At 37.0% G+C, this 20,689-nt stretch overlaps 1 protein-coding gene across 2 annotated transcripts; it reads left to right on the forward strand.

Moving 5' to 3' along the window:
* The first annotated feature begins 1,727 nt into the window (after window positions 1-1,727).
* Window positions 1,728-20,689, forward strand: LOC147306097 (immunoglobulin-like and fibronectin type III domain-containing protein 1). Of its 2 annotated transcripts, none has more exons than XM_086278236.1 (27): window positions 1,728-1,868; window positions 2,378-2,453; window positions 3,730-3,789; window positions 6,198-6,320; window positions 6,435-6,574; window positions 6,702-6,801; window positions 7,078-7,120; window positions 7,256-7,427; window positions 8,719-8,923; window positions 9,285-9,557; window positions 9,670-9,930; window positions 10,394-10,498; window positions 10,608-10,760; window positions 11,552-11,674; window positions 11,841-11,957; window positions 12,419-12,543; window positions 13,937-14,078; window positions 14,212-14,505; window positions 14,742-15,038; window positions 18,122-18,301; window positions 18,434-18,562; window positions 18,666-18,974; window positions 19,245-19,330; window positions 19,437-19,629; window positions 19,724-20,020; window positions 20,107-20,433; window positions 20,541-20,689. In XM_086278236.1, the coding sequence occupies exons 2-27, from the start codon at window positions 2,408-2,410 to the stop codon at window positions 20,543-20,545; spliced, it is 4,305 nt and encodes a 1,434-aa protein (XP_086134362.1). In that variant the 5' UTR covers window positions 1,728-1,868; window positions 2,378-2,407; the 3' UTR covers window positions 20,546-20,689. The 2 variants fall into 2 exon arrangements, with proteins under 2 accessions (XP_086134362.1, XP_086134363.1); XM_086278237.1 differs by having other exon boundaries at window positions 8,722-8,923.

Consider the following 20,689-nt stretch of genomic DNA (forward strand, 5'->3'; position numbering starts at 1 on the left):
TACCTTTTGCTGAAGCCTCGTTGGAAATGGTCTCAGTGGGAGATGGTGAATTAAGATTTTCTTTAAGAAAAAGGTGAGGTAGGTTAAACTGCACAAGAACTGAAAATCAGTCACAGCAATCTGTAAAACATGGCAGACACTCTGTCATGGTTTGGGCTGCATTTCATCCAGTGTTGTTGGAGATGTCAAAACTGATGGAATTGTAAATGCAGAAGTACAGTCGGAGAACTATTCCTGAAGATTACTTCAACTAAGAGACAAGACAGCTTGCCTGAGAGAGTTCATACTGTGCTAAAGAATAAAGGTGGTCATTCAACTTTCAATCTGGATAGAATTGTAAAACGTCTGGTTTTACCTTATTAGTGTATTTCCATTTATGTTTGCACGTGTCAAGAAATCACTGTACTTATTTTCCAAGCAAACTATAAAGAAATAGGGAGTGGTCAAGACTTCATATGACTCTGTAAGTATAAATCTTAAAATACAATATGATGGTCAATGTTTCTTCAGTAATTGTTTCTTGAGACAATTATAGTGTACAAGACGACCAACAGGCTAATGAACTGAACAGCACTGCCATGCTGTTAGCGAGTCAAATAAACACATGGGTTTCCATGGAAAGAACATAACAGGAATTAAATATAGTTCCCTCCCATATGAAAATTAGATTAGCAACTGCACAAACAAAGTGTGTTAAATTCAGCTATTGATGTTTACAACCGGCTGGTGTTACATCTGTTTGAGTCATTAATTTCATGCACTGTAAGTTGTCCACATTTCACATTGCACATTAAAGACCCTTGTACACAATTTAAATCGTTGTGTGACAAATGCAATGGACATTCTGGTGCTTGACCTTGAGACAATCAGAGTCTTGTTCTTCATTTGATCTTCCCTTTCCAAAGTCACAACTGCTTCAGAGCTATGCTGGGATTATAAATGTCATAACCTTGATTATGTAATATATCGTAACATAAGAAGTACATTGCAGACAAGGGATAAGTACCTTGTTCGCAACATGTGATCTTCACTAATATCCAGACAAGGGTACAGTTCAAAGCGGGATTAAACTGAATATGTTTCAACATTATACCACCTCAAAGTTTAATAAAAAGATATGGCTTTGAGTCACTTTCTTTTCATAGCTTCATAGGCCAAATTAATGCCTGCCTTTACCAGTTACCTGCCAGCCACCACTCAAATGGCAAATTTTATGCAACTCCTAATACAGTATGGTTAAAATCAGCCTGTGATGATAGCTCAAACTGAAATCTGTTTCTTTAAAAAAGCCAGTAAAATACATTTTGAACAATTACTTAACTGGAATTAAAATCCCCACTGATACTTTCACTGTGACAGTTACAGGTGTGTGTGTGTGTGTGTGTGTGTGTGTGTGTGTGTGTGTGTGTGTGTGTGTGTGTGTGTGTGTATCTGTAAGAATCAGAGACTACACAAACAAAATGAACTCACCAATCATTTTCTTGTCAGCAGCTGTTCTGTGAAAGATGAGTGTGCTGTCATCAGTAATTACCGCAGTGAGAGATAAACTTCACCACTAACTTGTCATTGGTAGCCCTTCCCTCTCCATTCGGCTATTCATCCTGCCTTACCTCATCCATTGACCCACCAGCTCCCCCGCTCCCTCCACCCACTCCCTCTTAATAATAACCCACCCGCTCTGAGCATCCATCTGCCTAATCAGAAGAAGCCTCTCTTTGACAGTCACTACCTAGGCACAAGCTTGCAGACAGGAAAATCAAACATTTTACCCCCAAAGGATTTAATATCCAGTGAAAACGAGGAGGCAGCAAGTTTATAACGCATCTATAAACCAGTCTCAGTGGGAGTGAACACAGAGCGGTACACAGGTAAAACACCCTTTTCTCTGTTTGTCTGTTTGAGACTGTGTGTGACCAAAGCTACATCCTGACCACAGGTTAACCTTCACATCTTTATTATATCCAAGTGGATTTCAGTTTATGAAGTGACAGAAGCTAAACAAGTTGGGTATTTAGAGGATGCCCTCCAGAGGAGTATTAGGTTTCTACTGAAGAACAGTGGATCAGAGAGATGGTTTTCAATATTTGTTTGTTTTCTTTTATTGTTTGTTTGTTTTGTTTTTTGGTGTGCTTTTATAATATATGCAAAAGCATCATCTTCCTCATAACATAAGCTGTCATCACTTGTAAAGCAATGCCCAGAAAATGTTAACTGGGTATTTTCCCTACAGTATCCCTTAATATAATGCGTTTAGGCTCACGAGTTTAAAGAAATGCACTGGATTATCCTTGCTTATCAAATCAAAGATTATGCAAAATAACACTCTAGTACTCCTAGTACTACTGTTGCATTAATCATATTCACTTTCTATTTCTAGGTCGCCTTTTGACAGTTAACTCTTGCCAAAATGTGGAAAAGAGGGAAGAGCACGGGGACCACTGCAAACAGACAATGTAAAGGACTACAATTCTTACTACTCTTTCGTTTTGCATTACATGTATGCTTCTTAAGAAGAAAAATATCAATCACTATTAGGCACAATTTGCCGTCATATTCTCTTGGTATTATTTTTGCAATAGATAAAATGTTCCAAGTGTAAGAGATGGCTTTATTGTATCTAAAGAATTAAATATTTGTTGAATTATTTACAAGCTTAATCCTTGCCAGATTTAGGCCCTCACTTCAGCCAGGAATATTCAAGGCTGTGTTGTATTATTAAAAATTCTCCAAAAGCATTATATAGAAGAAAAAATGTATTTTTATATCCTGAGTGAATGCTTTGACAATAAAGTAGGCCTTTGGGGTAAAACTATTTGGCACCGACTATCTGTTATAAAAGCCTACATTAATCTTTGACACAGGCAAACTTAATTACTGTCTCATATATAGCAAACTGTGCACAAGTTAATTAATCACCAAAAGTGGTGGGAAATGAGCTGTCACTAATCCTGCCAAAACATAACATATTGCTACAGTCAAATAAACAATTAAGAAGGTAGAAAACCACCATATGGTGTACCTACTGATAGATTTATGGCTTTAAAAACACTTTGAAATTTGTAAGCAAAATGAGTAATGCTTAGACTTCAAGACAATAATAGAAAAACTAGAGGAAAACCCCTGGACAAGCCCTGCTTAGCACCAAATAACAGACAGACACAATCAGTGAATAGGTGGTGAACATAGGGGAACATTTAGCAGCTAAAGAGCCAGATATTTCCCTCAGGAGTTGGTACAGAACAGAAAGAGAACTGAAGGAAAGCAATTATTGGATTTTCAGGTGGCAAGAAACAAAACTTAAATAATATGTCGATGTTGTGTTCATAACTTTCTTGCACTGTTACCAGGTGGTGTCACATATGAAAACACTGGAACTACCCACAAGCTACATAGAGCAGTTTCTCCGTTAAGTTATAAAATGAACTAAGAATTTAAATTAAGAACTTAAAGACATTTAGCCAGTTAACTAAAAGTCTGTTCTCTAAGGCTTGAAACTGAGGATGAGAAGAAAACATCCCTGGATTAAAGTCACCTGTCTGCTGCCTTTTACTGTAACTCTCTTAGAGTTTTATTCAGGCATTTAAGAGTTTTCCTTTTCCACATTATGCCTTACTATGTCTTCAGCTCCTTTTTACAATTTCATATGTATACCACCTACTGTCCTACAAGCATAAACCAGCATTCCCTCGTGTATTTGAGACTGATCTAATGTAATTTCTTTTCACCCAGGTTTCTCCCTTGTTCATCAATATATTCAGCATTTTAATGAGGTGTCTGGAAACAAGACAGGTGAAATGAACACTGTTTTATTTTCTGTCGGACAAACTTACTGTTTTTTGAGGTTGCAATGCATTGGAGTGCCGTATCAACATAATACTGAGAAAGAGCCATTATGCTGAATAATGGAAAAAACAATGAATAATACATTAGGCATTACTGAATGCTGTGTCTGTTTGTGACCTGTTTTACCTTTGTATTGATAACCTGAAAAACTACCTTGTCAAAGCAGTGACATGTTTGATTGGGTGGCAGCTCTCCTATTTCTGTCCTTGTCATAATAATCATTAATCCCTGGATTAATGTTGTTCTTTACTGACTCCTGTGTGATCCTTTGTCTTTGAACATTCAAAACCTGATAAAGAAATGTTCAGCTGCCAAGCAGGGAGGCAGAGGATCACAGAATTCATTCATGGCCTGATTTTTAAATGACTGAGTGAATTAGTCCATAGTCTAGTACAGAATGTGAGCTGAAGCTGACATTTGACTGTGAAGAGATTCACACTGCACATTTTTTTTGACGATAAATTGTCTGGGTCACTATTTTATATTGAAATTGCCGAACATACCATATATCAAGCTTTTCTGAATGTTATATACACTTATCAGCCACTTTGTTAGGTACACTTTTCCAACTGCTTGTTCATGCAAATATCTAATCAGTCAATCACATGGCAGCAACTCAATGCAATTAGGCATGTAGACATGGTCACTTCATAAACCAAGCATTGGAATGAGGAAGAAAAGACTGGCCTGAGTATTTCAGAAATTGATGAGCTACTGGGATTTTCTCCACACAACCAGGGTTGTATAGGGTTTACAGAGAATGGTCTGAAAAAGAATATATCCAGTGAGCAGCAGTACTTTTGGTGAAAATGCTTTGTTGATGCCAGAGGTCAAATGAGAATGGCTAGACTGCTTCAAGCCATTGTTACAGCTAAGGTATGTATAAGAATATCTCTGAAGGCAAAAACCATTGCACCTTAAAGCAGATGGGCTACAGCAGCAAGAGGACTACATTGGGTGAAACTCCTGTCAGCTAAGAACAAGAAACTGAGGCTACAAATCAGACTGGCTCATCAACATAGGACAGCTGAAGACGTGCTTCTCCGATGAGACTCGGATGGTACTGTATGTGCTGTGGAGGACATTTTCTTGGCACACTGTGGGCCCTTTAGTATCAACTGAGCATCATTTAAAGGCCACAGCCAATCTGAGAATTCTTGCTGACCATGTCGATCCCACAGCCTCCAGCTTCTAGCAGGATGATGCACCATGTCACAAAGCTCAAGTCATCTCAAACAGATTTCTTGAAAAAAGACAATGAGTTCATCGTATTCAAATGGCCTCCACAGTCACCAGATCCCAGTCCAAAAGAGGAACTCTGGGATATGGTCGAATGGAACCCATATGGAAAAGAAATAGTAAAAACTTATATGTGATTACTCATGAAAGTGGCCACTTTCTCATTACTTTCATACATTGTTTTAGTAAGTATCCAAAACATACAAGTTTCATTATATAATTTTTCAAGTGATCTTATATCCGTTTTCACTCATATATGCTTTTCACACATGACAGATACAAACTTTATAAGATAGATATATATCTGTATCTATCTATATATCTATCTATATATCTATATATCTCTTTTCCATATGGGAAGATTCACATCATGGATGTTCAATCAACAAATTTGCAGCAATTGTGTGCTGTTATCATATCATTATAGATCCAAGGGTAATGTGTACAGCAGCTTGTTGAATCTATGTCACAAAGAATTAAGTCACTTTTGAAAGCAAAAGAGGGTCCACGCTGGAGTTTAAAAGGTTTACCTAATAAAGTGGACAGTGAGGGGAATTCAACATGTAAGATATTTAAATTTTGGATGTTAGTCATGTTAAAGAAAAAAAAAAAAAAAAAAAACAAAGGGTATGGACATTGCCTTCAGCTTTGTGAAACTGGTGTTTTCTAAGAGTTTTTTTTTTTGTCCTAATTACCATGTAAAGTACCATTCTAAAGCAATACACATTTAAGATATCCAAGAAAAACATCATGTTCTTTTTCAAGCGATAGATGTTACCGTGAACCATAGCCGACAGACAAGATTTTGTACTATTCACATCTCCAAAATTAAGGAACATAAATTGATTACCCTACGTGCTACTAGAGCTGGTATAACTTAGAAAAACTGAAAACTAAACCTGGAATCAAAAGCAGTAAGATTTATGCACTGTACTTTCCATTTGCAAAGTTACTGTTGCTGTCAACACACTAATTGTCACTGGGAAAATGTTTGACATTTCTGACATCTGCTGGTAGCAAAAAAGAAATCCGTTTAGTTCAATCAAAACCAGCAAACTCATGATTAATTCTTATGATTAACTCAGTTTCTTATTTTTCCCCCCCATTTTGTTTAGCTGCTATTCGGAAGAGATCTAAGACCTCTGGAGTGATGATCACGCAGTATTTAGTAAACATGCCAGAGGGAAAAAGCACCCCTGATTTCCAGTGTAAACCAGTGGCAGTAACTATTGAGAAAGGTGGGTGCTTTAAATTATAACTGACCATTAAAACTGATCCATTAGTGAAAGATATTGTTGCTTTTGGTTTCAGCAATATCTTTCACATTATTAAACAGAAGACATGTCTTTTAGGAAAATTAGCTGTTTTCAAGGCTGTGGTGACAGGGGATCCAAAACCAGATGTGTCATGGAGAAGAGCTAAGGGAACTCTTTCAGATAAGGAAAAATTTCAGACTAAATATGATGAATTAACTGAGGAGCATATATTAGAGGTGAGTGAATAAATTATTCCACATGATGATCTTGAAGTATTTAGTACTGATACTGTTTTTTTTCTCATGAATGTATTGATCTATAATGTATTTGTATGTGAATTGACACATAAATGAATATTTCCAGATTCACAAAGTGTCTGTTGCAGAAACAGATACATACAAATGCTTTGCTGCAAACGAATATGGAAAAGCTGTCTGCACAACAACATTAACTGTGACTGAGGGTAAGTCTTGCCCATTAAATACTTTTAAAGAGGATTCTGTACTTTCTTTCTTTTAGTGTGCATTTGGAAGAGTTTTTCTATTGGTGGAGTGCTCTTGTAGATTTTAACATTTCTTATTATTTAAGCTTATAATGACAGACACTGAAAAACAAGACAAACACTGTAGGTCTAAGGGCCTAGTTCTGTTATTTTTTTATTACAAAAATGATATAGGACTCAGTGTTTTTAAACTGGTATTTATTTAAATAAAACTTGAATTTCATTTGCTGTTTTCAGCTTCAACAAATCCAGCAGATTTCAGAAAACTGCTGAAGAAGAGGTAAGAACTGTAACCTATTAAAATACTTTTTAAAAGAGGACATTTCTGCAGGAGTATATAAGGATTAATTCCCTAACTGATCCTTTTTTTTGACAGTTAAATACATTACATTTAATATTTTCCTGTTATCTTCAGTAAAGTAGAGAGAGCAGATGGAGAATCTGATGAAAGGTTCTGGGATGCCATGTTAAAAGCTGACCGGAACGACTATGAGCGCATCTGTTCAGAATTTGGTGTTAAAGACTTACATTTGATTCTCAAGAAACTGGATGAAAAGAAGAAGGAGAAATCACAAAATAAGAGGAAGGTATAAAAACACCCAACTCTCACACTGGATACGATATCTTAATCTCTAAAACTCAGAATTAATAAGTAAATTCTTGAGGTGTCAGTCATGGAGTGCAATTATTATTTGACTCAGCTGCTGATGAAGCACTTTCTGAATACTCACCAAGCTCATACTGTGCATTGCAACAATATGTTGATAGTTCAAATGCAAATATGACATCAGCAGAATAACTATTAACTACACTCAATAGCCACTTTATTAGGTACCTTACTAGTATCAGGTTGGAGCCCATTGTACCCTCTGAATTATTCATGACATAGAATCAACAGCATGCTGCAGACATTCCTCAGAGATTATATAGCATTGGAGTTGCTGCACATTTTTTCGGGCTGCACACCCATGAAACAAAGCTCCCATTCCACCACATCTCAAAGGTTGTCTATTGGATTGACATCAGGTGACTTTGGAGGCCATTTGAGTAAAGTGAATTCACTGTCATGTTCAAGAAACCAGGCTGAGATGATCCGTGCTTTGTGACAAAGCCTGTTATCCTGCTAGAATCAGATGTTAAAAGAGTGGTAAACTGCAGTCATAAAGGTATGGACGTGGTAGGTTGTAGCATTTAAAGAATGGCTCATTTGTACTAAGAGCCCCAAAGTACACCAAGAAAATGCCCCCTTCACACCATTACCGGCCTGAACAACATGAATCAGTGCTCTCATGCTTTGAAAATCTGATCCTATACCATCTGAATACTGCAGCAGAAATTGAGACTCATCAGAAGAAGTAACCTTTTTCCGATTTTCTATTGTTAAACTTTGCATTAACCAAGGGCCAAACATCATTACCTACTAAAGTGAGTGTATACACTTAGCCATAGGCATATATCATCTTTTTAAGTGTTCATATTATTAACTGCATTCCTTTCACTTCTGAGATCTCTTCATTTAGGACCAAAAAAGGAAAAAAAAAAAAAATGCTTGTATTAATTTCCTAAAATAGTAACCAACAATCCAGGTCAGAGATATCAATTTGCTGATTCCTGTACTGTGTGTAAGTACTGTAAGTAATATACAAAGCAGTAAATGAGTCAGAAATACGCTGGAGCTGTGATTTCAAAACAACTGAAAAATGTTGATAATTTTGACTTTCATTAAAAACGCATAATACATGCAATCATAAAGTTCCGTAGTCCTTGATGAAAGAGTGCTTCCAGCACAGTGTACTTTTCAATTTTTATAGAAGTCGTATCATTATACCACATTGCTATTCATCATGACATGAAGGTTCTTTTTTTCTGTGTACCTAGCAGGATGATATAATTCCCTATGATGAAAATGAAACAGGGAAACACAGTCTAAAGAGTGTTGGAAGGACAACGAATTTCTCTATTGATGGCCTGATGCAAAAGGACACAGAGCTTTGTAAGGGGGATATTCAAGAGGCCAACCTTCGAAATGCAGGGCTGCCTCAAATGGATCCTGAAAAGTTCATACTCCCTGCAGAGTTTAAATGTAGGTTTAAAAACCAGCTATGGCTAGACCTGGAAAAAAAAAAAAAGAGTCTTCAGAACATAAGCATTTGGGCATTTGCATATTGTTTTTGTTGTACATTCGACTTTAAACAAATGTGCATATGCTAAAGCTTGTAAAAATTTACTGACTAGCCCATAAGCAGACAGTAGCCATTATATTTATCCAGTAACATAACTTTAACAGCTGACACTGAATGTACTGAAGCACACAATCATGTCCAAATAATAGTCTTGCAATGTTCTCTACATTCTCTAATTGAATAGAAGATGACCAATACTGATGATACATATATTATATCAAAAAGAAAATCACATGAATATAATATTTTACTTTTTTGTAGTTTCCAAAGTCGACTTTGTGATCAAAATTCAAGAGATTAAAGCTGAAGAAAGGGAGGATGCTTTGTTTGAGTGTGTCCTGACACACCCGCTACCTAACATCACATGGATGGGCAAAGGCAACATCCTGGAGGATGGAGAAAAATATAATTTAACTATGTCAGACCACAAACTCATCCATAGGCTCCTCATCAAGGACTGCCAGATGCTGGACAAAGGCATCTATTCCGCTGTGGTTGGCAATACATCCTGCAATGCCTGGTTGGTTGTGGAAGGTATCACTGTATAACATTACCTTAACCATTGCTATTTTCATATTATCATCATCATTATTATTATTACTATTATTATTAGATAACTAATTACGTTGTACTTCTAACTTTTAAGCTGACAGTAATCCTGCACCTGGTGGTGAGAGGAGACCCCGTAAAACTACTGTGGCTCGTGGAGCACGGACTGACATTGAGAAAGTGGCCCAAGAGCAGCAACTAAAAATACAAGGGGAGATGGAGAAGCTCTTGGCAGAAGTAAATGCAAAATACGGAGCAGTACATATAACCGACAAACTATCTTTAGAAGAACTGGCATTAGAAGAACTGACTTTAATCTTAAGCACAGGTGGAAAATACAGTAAAGTTACTGGACAAGGTAAAAACATGTATTTCTGACTCTGCCAGTACCCTCCCTGTCCTTTGGAGCAAAAACTCAACAAAATCTATTATCTCCTTAAAATTAACTCCATTAAACTGTCCTATCACTCCTATCAGTCCCATATTCTGTCTCACCCTTCACGTCTTACCAAAGCATTTCTACTACCAGCACTGCAGTGAATAGGCAGTGTGGCTAAAACTGTGCTGATGATAAAACATGCACGCTTACTGCTACTTATTTCAAAAGATTAACAGAGTGTATTAACTTGTGTCGTTCCTGGCTAATATTTGGTTACCCAACTATAAGCCATCTTTTATTTTTCAGTGGCATTAAGTATGACATAGTTGCTTACTGGTACTGGTGCAGGCTGGAAATTAAATCTTCTCTGAAAAACAAATATTTTTAAAAGACTTTCGACTTTAAAAAAATCACCATTTTTTTTTTTATTTCTAACTGGTAGGTGAAAATCAAGAAGATTATTCTGAGGAGACTAAGAACTTCACTGGACATGCAACTAAATCAAAATACTTAAAACAAAGTCGTGACTCAGAAATCAGAGTAATTGGTAAGAAACATACAAAGCAGTACGTGTGTCCATTCCCTTGTTATAGACCGAAAAGTCTAAATATGTAAATAAATATTTTGACCTTTAATCTTGTTTTGTGTCTGTCCAGAGTCAACTGACAAATTTATGGATGCAGACCAGTCTCAAATGCTTACCATTAGTCAACAAGAGCTGGGGGAATCTGATAGAAACAATAACTCCACTGGGTCTGTCAAAAAACAAATGAAAAGAAAGAAAGTCCAATGGAAACAACAAACATCTGGTAAGGGCTGAATGACTGCATGAAAATGCACTATATCTTATTCAAGATTTATACTTATGTGTATTAGATATAAATATGTAGATATAAATTATAAAACACTTTTCAACTCCACTTAAGCACTCAAAGCACTTTATACAGCATGCCCCATTTACCTATTCCCACCCATTCATACAGGCACTTTTTCCTGCACCTGATGTTTTGTACCTAACATTCACACACATTCATAATCTGATTAATACATCAGATCGCAACTTGGAGTTCAGTATGTTACCCATCATGCAGAGTGGAGCAGCCAGGAATCTAAGCATCAACTTTCCTCTTGAGCCACAGCAACCCCAATACACTGATGTACAGATGGAAAAACTGTTTATTGCTTTATTATTGTCAGTTTTTGTGCAATATTGAATTACAAAATGCATTTTCTTTTATTTGTATTTTTTTAATAAAATGTAACCAATATGTATCTGAGACTTTTGTTTCAAACCCTTACAAAGTTTTGGGCCATTTCTATTTGCACTTGTAAATTATAGTCGTGAATTATTATTGTAAAACAGTTTAAGTTTAAGTGATATTGCACCATGAGAATTGCTGTCAAAGCTTCAAATGACACAGTTAGCATAGAAGCTTTATCTTCAATAGTGTAAAAATTCAGAAAGATGTCCCTTAGCACTTTTTAAATTATATTTTTCTTAATTAATCAAAGAAAATAAAATGCAGCAGAACAAAATCAACATCAAAATTATTACTTAAAAATTCACTGGATAAAGTTGTGCATGTAATACCTGACACAGATCCAAAAGAACTAGCAAGTGAAAATGAATCAAGTTGCTATGATGAGGATGAAGACGCTACTGACCAGGACAAGCACACAATTTCTCCAAAGCAAGACCAAAAGCCAAAGGATGCACTCGATGGTAAGGGAGCACAATTAGTGTGGCATTGCAAGGGGAATTTGTATGATTCAATTTCCTCCATGAGGAAACTCAAGGATATATTCCTGGATATATGTTTTGCTTAAAACCATATATGGTATGATTTTGAAAGAACTCTTCTAGCTGAGAGAAGATTTTTGTTTTAAAGGTGAAAGTGCAAGTCTGAAAGACGACATTAGGTGTGACGAGACTGAGGATGAGACTGAATCTTCAACACATATGAGGCATAAAAGACACGCCCCTCCGATCGAAGATTTGGTGGTTGGTAAGTTGGAGACAAAGAATTCTTCTAAACCAGAAGGGTTTTTCTTTTTTGTTTTTTGATGTTTTTTTAAATTAATAATCTGTTTAACTAAACTGATTAACACTTAAACATGTAAAACTCAATTAGCTGAATTATTCCACTGTATTTCTGTCTTATTAACACAGACATGACTACCTTTACCCGCATAAACATACCTGAACAACATTCTGAACTTGTTGATAGATAGTGAAAGAAACATTAAAGTTTCAGCTATTTATTTGTGGATGGAAAAGAAAAAAATAAAATAAAACTATTATATTAAACTAAACTAAACTGATCTACAGATAGAAAAGACTTGTTGTTGTAAGATTATACATTTATAATTTATTTCATCTACCAATATCCAAAATCCATTAAAGTGTATTGACTGGTGTCACACTTCATGCCCAAGATTTTCCAAAAATCATTTTAACTGTTCTTAGATCCAGGGGTTCAGTTCATCTGTGGTTTGACTGATGTCAGTGCGATCATCAATGAGATCGCTGAGTTAACATGTAAGCTTAGCAGTGAAGACTGTGAAGGAGCCTGGTTCAGAGATGGCAAACAGGTTAGTCAAACAAACATATACATGTTATATTTCTGTTCTGGTACAGTTCTGTGTTCACCCACACACCCAAGTTACTGTGACAGCGGATCAATAAATTGTCATACCATGCCTAACGAATTCATAACTGAGAAAAAAAAAGAAAACAGGTCCATTGTAACAGCAACAAAATAAAAAAAAAATTTTTTAAAAAGTAGCATTAGGGTCATATGTATTTGGACAGTTACATTTTTTTGGCAAACACTGTGATTGTCCTGAGACTTGTTGTTTAGTTCTTTAGAATTCTGAGATACTGTCCTTGTGTTCAGATTCTTGAGAGCCTCTGAGTACTATATTTATATTTAAAGTTCTTGCTTCTTGTTCATCCCTGTTAGATCCCCTTCTTTTCCAGTCTGTTCTAGTCTTTTCTCTGTCTTTGCATCTCCTGAATGAAGTCAGTTTGTTGCAAGCTCGCTCTTGCAACAAACTGACTAACAAAATGCTGTGCATTGAAGTGCAAACTTTTAGCTTTGCAGTAGCTTTGCCTATAGCCTTTATAGAGGATTAAAGATATTTGGACAATTCACTAACAAGCAGTTTCATAGCCAGATGGAGCTTGTTCCTACATTTTCTGTGACAAATTAAGCATATAAAATATCTGGAGTTGATTTCAAGTGTTAAAGTTGCATTTGACAGGTGCAACAAGGTGCAAACCACTGGTTACGCTGAAGAACAAGAACACCAGATAAGACTGAAAACATCTAAAAGAGTTTAGGTGGGAAACACAGCTTTTGGTGATACCCCTCTAAACTTCAGGATAGGATGGGATATTTATCCAACTATTCTTATATTTTTACCTGTGGTAGTTAATTTTGAGTATCTGAAATAAGCTGACTCATATATATATATATATATATATATATATATATATATATATATATATATATATATATATATATATAAAAACAGTAATTCCAAAACATAATGCAACATTTTGCTGAACCTCTTAAATGAATGATGGAAGTCTCTACTTAAATTACATCTTGATTTAAAATCTACTTTGGTGGTGTACAGAGGCAAAATTACAAACACTGTCGGTGTCCAAATTCTCATGGACCTAACTGTATGTAAATGTAGCACTCTGTCATTCCTCGCTAAAGTTTGATTCCTTATTGATGTATTTTAAATTTTTTAAAAGCTCAAAACTGACATTTAATAAATAAAGAGTGTCATTACTGATGTCTGAAAATCATCACCGGTTTCACTGAACAGCTGTTCATCTTTAATTTACTTCAAATCTTTTGCCAGTGTTCAAGTACTTTAGGCCCATGTGGGAGACACACACAGCTGGACAAGAAGCCCCCTTTGAAAGCCTAATTTTTCTTTACTTTTAACTGTTTGCTCTTTTTCCTATCAGATATTCCAAGATGAAAGTTTCTCCATAACTAAAGATGGGCCAATTCATAAATTGGTCATAAGCAAGTGCACGGAAGAGCACTCTGGAAAATACCGTTTTGAGGCAGATGGCCGTAAAACAGAGGCAATGATAAATGTCAAAGGTTTGAGAACTGCTCATTAAAGCATGACATTTTGCAAACTTTAAATGGAAAATGTACAGACATACTAATAAAGAAATGTTGAAGCAGATCACGGATAACATAATACTTCTCCAACTCCTAAAAACTTCTTTAGATCCTCCCAGGTTTGACCTTGAAGACCTCAGTGCTTTTACTGAGCCAAAGACAGTTAAAGTGGGGCACAATGCCATCTTCAAATTGCATTTTCTTGGACACAAACCCATAAAGATTCAGTGGTTCAGAGAAGGAGAAGAGCTCCAAGATGACAACAATACAAGGATAGAAAAATCTGCAAGCCAAAGCCGGTTGCTTCTGAGCAGATGCCAGAGGAAGGACACAGGAGAGATCAAGATCAAGCTAAAAAATGAACACGGCTTCACTGAGGCACTCTCACGGCTTATTGTGCTTGGTGAGTGAATTATGGACAATGCAGAAGCTGAACAGATAAATATAGGTTTCAAACAGCAGTAAAAATCTCGACTGACATACCCTCGTAATATATTTGACAACTGATTTGAAAACTTGTGCAAAGTTGTTTTTCTGTTAAAAAGTCCTGTAATTATTAGTTCTACGTAAATACTGTCTCTATTATGAACATTGTAAATGTATTTCCATACTTTCTATAAAACTTTATTGCCATTTCAGACAAACCAACCCCACCTCTGGGTCCTGCAGAGGTAACAGAGAGCTCAGCTACATGTATTGAATTTAGATGGCGCCCTCCAAAGGATGATGGTGGCTCCCCAGTGATTAACTACATAATGGAGCGTCAGCAAATGGGGCGAAACACCTGGAAGAAAATAGCGGAAATACCAGGTGTGTCCAGTTACCGAGACACAGGCGTAGAGCGAGGGCGGAAATACTGTTACCGCATCCGAGCAGTGACTGCAGAAGGCACAAGCGAAGTTATGGAAACTGAGGAAATGCAAGCTGGCACACTTGGTAAGCAAAGCTGACTACTCACCAAGCTCAATCACACAGAAATAACAGAATGCAAACTTCATATATTGATTTTTATTGTGGGATTCATTTGTCTTCAACAGAAAAGGAAGCTTTTCATTATGAAATGCCAAATAGACGACCTTGTGACTGCTCACTGTCACCAGTTTTCAAAAAGGTTTAAAAATCTGCCAGTCAAAACTTCAGGTTGCTGACATACAGTTAAAAGCCAAATGTGATCTCCCAATCAGTTTACTTGTAAGAGATATACAGTGTATATGTGATGATGGCACATAGGCTACAAAGTGGGTAAACTATACAGTGGGTAACTATAAAACGGTTAAAACAAGCATTCGCTCTCTTATAGCTCACAGCTAAAACATAACACACACAAACCACTGCACAGCATAATGCAAAGAAAGTACTTACTGTTTGCAGATCTGCTTGAAAAATACTTTAAAGTGTCCCTCTGGACCATCTGTCTGTACAGCTTTGCAGAAATACTGGCTAGACTTGTCATTTTTGACAAGCCTGAAATGGTCCTCACCTGAATCCAGTTATTCTCACCAGCTGTTAAAACTAAGCATATTTTTTTTAATTTATAAAACATGATCCTGGCAGTGTAGCCACATGACCAGCCTTTTCAGTCCTTTTCAGATTCAAAGTCAAATTCATTTCCACCTTCTAGACCAGGGGCAGGGAATTCCAAGCCTCGAGAGCCGATGTCCTACAGGTTTTAGATGTGTCCTTGATCCAACACAGCTGATTTAAATGGCTAAATTACCTCCTCAACATGTCTTGAAGTTCTCCAGAGGCCTGGTAAAGAACTAATCATTGGATTCAGGCGTGTTGACCCAGGGTGAGTTCTAAAACCTGCAGGACACCGGCTCTTGTGGCCTGGAGTTCCCTACCACTGCTCTACACTGACAGTGTAGCAGTTTATGCTCTTTTTTCTAGATTCTATAAAGTGGGTATGAAGGTGGAATTTAGTTAATGAATCTAAGCATCATCTGCTAAAACTCATCTACAATTCTCTGCTATACTTGATCTAACCTTACTCTGGCCATGAAACCGCAGCCATGGTGCACCAGTCACACACTTTTCCTTACTTTAAATTCACTACACTGCAAAGTATTTTCATACAACCTTTAAAATAACACTTAGTCTGTCTCAATTTCATTTGCAGCATTTCACAATATTAAAAAAAATCCCATGTACTGACCCAAATATCTGATATAAAAACATGACTTAAATGTAAGCTTTACATTTCTACTTTATACAATACAACTGAGCAGTCCTTACCTTTTAATCTAACCTCTCTTCTTTCTCTCCTGTCCGGTCTTTCTTATCTTTCTCCATCTCTGAGTGAAGTTAGCTCTCTTTCTTTTCTCTCCCTGTGAAATACAGCAGCCGGACCTTTAGCTAGCAACACACTTTGTTGCTTAACTGCACACAAACAGTTTGTGTGTTTCCTTAGCTTACAGAAACGCTGCATTTGAATTTACCTCCGTCACTCCCTCTATGCTCGCTGATCTTCTGTAGGGCGAGTTAGATGCTTAAGGACCGCAACTTACAGACACCTGCAGTAGTTCCGATGTTTTCACACACAAAAAAGAAAGAAAAATATCCTGACTTTGGCACACGTCATATCTCTTTACGCTACATCCTCTGGTGATTAATAAACAAACTGCCATTGATGTGTTTCTGTGACTGTTTCTGTTTTTACTCTGAAATCGGTTTGATGTTTTTTCGAAATAACAACTCGATCCAAATGCTTTAAAACAAAAGTAACGAGCCTGTTTTGAAAATGTAAGGAGTACAAAGTACAGACACTTAAAAAAGTAGGGAGTTAAAGTAACAAAAAAAAACCCTACTCAAGTAAAGTACAGATACCTGAAACAGTAACGAAGTATTTGTACTTCTTTACTCCCACCTATGGACTTAAGCTCGCCTGTTTTCTGTATTTCATAGAGGAATTTTAATGACACATGAAGTTATAGCTTAGGCTTTAGCTTAAAACGGATAGCTAAACAAGCATCTGTTTTATCAGTTTCCGGTCCTAAAAGACTCAAGTTTATACTAGTGGAATAATTTAGTGGCATAAGTAGCTTGTATCAATGCAAATGATTTTATAGTTAATTATAGAAAATACAGGCACGGGTACATATAACCAGCCACAACAAATTTTACCAGTGAATTTGTCCCTGTGTGCCGGTGTTCTGGGAATGGAGGCTTGTTTTCCCTCAGAGCAGCCTGGAAAACGCAGGTGTTACAACTGATAACACTAATGACTCTTCGCCTACAGTGTAACAACGAGCTAACAGGACCCTGAAACTGATGCAGCTAATCTAAGCAGCAAACGTCATTATTTAGATCTGCTCTGCCTCTCTGTGGCATGTCCAAAATATGGTTCAAAATGCATCAACCGGTAGGAAAGCGGCGTTACTGCCCCCTACTGTGCTTTACTGGCCATATTCTCCTTTCTTGATGAATCAAGTGATGCGCAGTAAACAACTACTCTTTTCATTATTAACCATTACTTCTGTCTAGGAGGATATGTAGTTGGCTCAGATTACCTGTTTGTGTGTCTGTTTGTTAGTGGTATTACTGAAAAAGTTATGAGGTTTCCATGAAATTTTTACCAGTGATGGGGCTTGGCACAACTTAACTTTGGGATCCATCTGGATTACAGTCCACAGCCAGGAATTTTTGGGACAGTTTACCACCGAGAGAGAAACCTAGATAGGATGATATACATATATGATATACATATACTGCATTATGAAAATAAGAGACCTTTTTAGCCTTGGAGGAGGTGTGAAGCCTGGTGTTGTAAATGAAATTAACTTATCAATTATCAGTTTAGATGTTAATCATTTCAGCATAGTACACGTTGATAAATGAACATACATAGCTAAAACATTAATGTTTATATGTACAGTTATTGTTTTATCTACATAAATTACAGTGCTCTGATTCAAGGCTGCTTCTTCATTTTGGTCTCAAGTAACAAAAAAGCTTTTTTTTTTTTTTTTTCTGATTGTAACCATTACCAGCACAATCTATTTCGTTTCTGCATTTTTCAGCCTTCCCTGGCCCTCCAGCACCTCCAAAAGTGGCCAGCGCTTTTGATGACTGTATAAATCTTTCATGGGCTCCTCCAAGTAACACGGGAGGTTCACGTATCTTGGGCTATATTTTGGAGAAACGAAAGAAGGGAAGTAATCTCTGGTCTGTTGTCAATGCCAATGATGAGCTCATAAAAGGTGCGTATTTTTTAACTTACCTCAGTTTAATCTGATGGACCTGATGACATTAGAGCATAACAGGACTCTTTTTTGCTGTTGTTTTTCTCCCTTCCTCTCTTTCTGTCTTTCTCCATGTAAACTCTTTTGTAGAAAAGAAATATGCAGTGAAGGATGTTGTTGCGGGTATGGAATATGAATTCAGAGTTACTGCCATAAATCTCTCAGGAGCAGGTGAATTTAGCAGCCCTTCAGAGTTTGTTTTTGCACGAGATCCTAAGAGTAAGTGTTGCAACTATTCTACATGAAACAAAAGACTAAAAAAAATGTATTAACAAGTATCGCTTAGTCAAAACTTAAATATCTGATGTTTGAACTACACCAGAGCCTCCTGGTAAAGTTACAGGCCTTAAGGTGACAGAAACCTCCTACAACCACTTGGTCCTAACTTGGACAAAACCAGAAGACAAACCAGGCATACAGGATGAAGCAAGAGGGTATTTTGTTGAGATTCGGCAAGCAGATTGTATCGAATGGTCCCGCTGTAATAGTACCCCCATCATCATGACTTCCTTCAGTGTGAAAGGCCTGAAATCCATGGACATGTACTGGGTAAGAGTGATTGCCATTAATGATGGAGGAGAGAGTGAGCCCGAGGAGCTGCCCAACTATGTACTGGCAATGCCTTCACCAGGTATGTCAACAAGTCTTAGATATTTCAGATTCTGTTGGTTTGTTGCTGCTAAGAATGATTTTTTTTTTTTTTTAAATAAAACTTTTTACCCCCCCCAGAAAATTCACTCGTTCTTGGTAGAATACAACATTTCTGTGATGATTTATCTTTTCTTATATAGTTTTGTTCATTCCAATTACGAACCATGATAAATTACAATATGGTACAAACCTTTTTTTTTTGTTTTTTATTTATTTATTTATTTATTTATTTATTTTGTCACCACTACAGTGAGGCCAAGATTCACAAACAACAAGATGAAGAGTTTCTTTGTTGTGCGGGCAGGAAACTCTGTCAGGATCACAGTCAATTTTGAGGTGAGAATGATATTTCAGTTTTAAAATCAGGCAAACCATGGTTTCGCAAAACGAAACGGGTGAGGCAATAAAAGAAAACGTTGAAGATATTCCTTTTTTTAAACAGGCTTCTCCTCAGCCAGCAATTATCTGGCTAAAGGATAATGTGCCAGTTACAAAGCGGATCACAATCAGTAACTCTGATGGCTCCTCCCAGTTGCTGATTCCTTCTTCTGAGCGCTCTGATTCCGGCATCTACTCCATTTTGGTGAAAAATCTCGTAGGGCAGGAAACATTAAGTGCAGAAGTCAGGGTCACAGGTAAAATAAAACTATAATTGTATACTCGTTTTCTTTTGCAACATCTTTTCGTAACAAAAGCTGATGGATCTGATGAAAGTAAAACTGTTCGCAGATGATCCAAAACCACCTGGACCAGTAGAACTGGAAGAAAATGTGCCTGGTACTGTGACAGTAATCTGGGAACCTTCTCCTGATGAGAAGCGTGATGACCGTCTCCACTACACCGTGTCCAAACTGGACTCTACCAAGCGTTCGTGGGTCACAGTGGCTGACAGGCTCTTCAATAACAAGTTCACAGTCTGCAATATCATGCATGGAAGGGAATATCATTTCCGGGTCTATGCCAAAAATGACATGGGCATATCTGCACCCTCTGAGTCACCAACCTGGGAGGTGGAGAAGAAGAAAGGTGTGTTTGTCATCTCAAACAATCATAAAGTCCAAATACTCACTTTTTAAGAAAAAAATGATAATACTGTGTCTGCTCTTTCATAGAAAAGTTTCTAGTAAGTGTACCAACCATGAAGGACTGTGATTTGCGGTGTGCCCCATCCTTCATTGTTCCACTGAAGCTGCACACTGCACCCAAAGGTTATGAATGCTATATGAGCTGTGCAGTGAAAGGAAACCCCAAACCTCGCATAACATGGTATCGAAATCACATCAGTCTAAACACTAATACCAACTATTACATCTCCAACACCTGTGGAGTTTGCACCATGTTAATCCTCCGTGTGGGTCCCAAAGACATGGGAGAGTACAGCGTCATTGCAGAGAACAGCTTGGGACGAGCCGAATGCTCCACCATCCTTAATGTCAGAGGTGAGAAGAAAATATACTGGCTGTATTTACGGTGAGGGTTAGTTGTTGGGGGGGGTGGGGGGGTGATAGTAAAGGTCAATAAATCTGTATCTCTTTCTCTCACACAGAGTGAAGACATGGAAGATGCCAGTACGGTGTGAGCAACATTTATTTGAAAGATCAACTGTGTAGCACAGGATGATTGGCAAGATTGTGCTCTTGTTTATTGAATTGGTACTAAAATAAAATAAATAAATAAATACAATTTAAAAAATAA

This window comes from Aulonocara sp. 'chitande type north' Nkhata Bay, linkage group LG20 (genome assembly GCF_057382095.1).
Source record: "Aulonocara sp. 'chitande type north' Nkhata Bay isolate Kocher_YH1m ecotype deep benthic linkage group LG20, A_spYH_male_GT1.1, whole genome shotgun sequence".
NCBI classification, from domain to species: domain Eukaryota; kingdom Metazoa; phylum Chordata; class Actinopteri; order Cichliformes; family Cichlidae; genus Aulonocara; species Aulonocara sp. 'chitande type north' Nkhata Bay.

Bases quoted from the DNA above. Each gene is read 5' to 3' on its own strand.
- LOC147306097 (XM_086278236.1), top strand. From the start codon at position 2,408: ATGTGGAAAAGAGGGAAGAGCACGGGGACCACTGCAAACAGACAAT. The intron at 18,563-18,665 runs GTAAGTGTTGCA...GAACTACACCAG, and splicing joins TTTTGCACGAGATCCTAAGA to AGCCTCCTGGTAAAGTTACA. The intron at 19,331-19,436 runs GTGAGAATGATA...TTTTTTAAACAG, and splicing joins GGATCACAGTCAATTTTGAG to GCTTCTCCTCAGCCAGCAAT.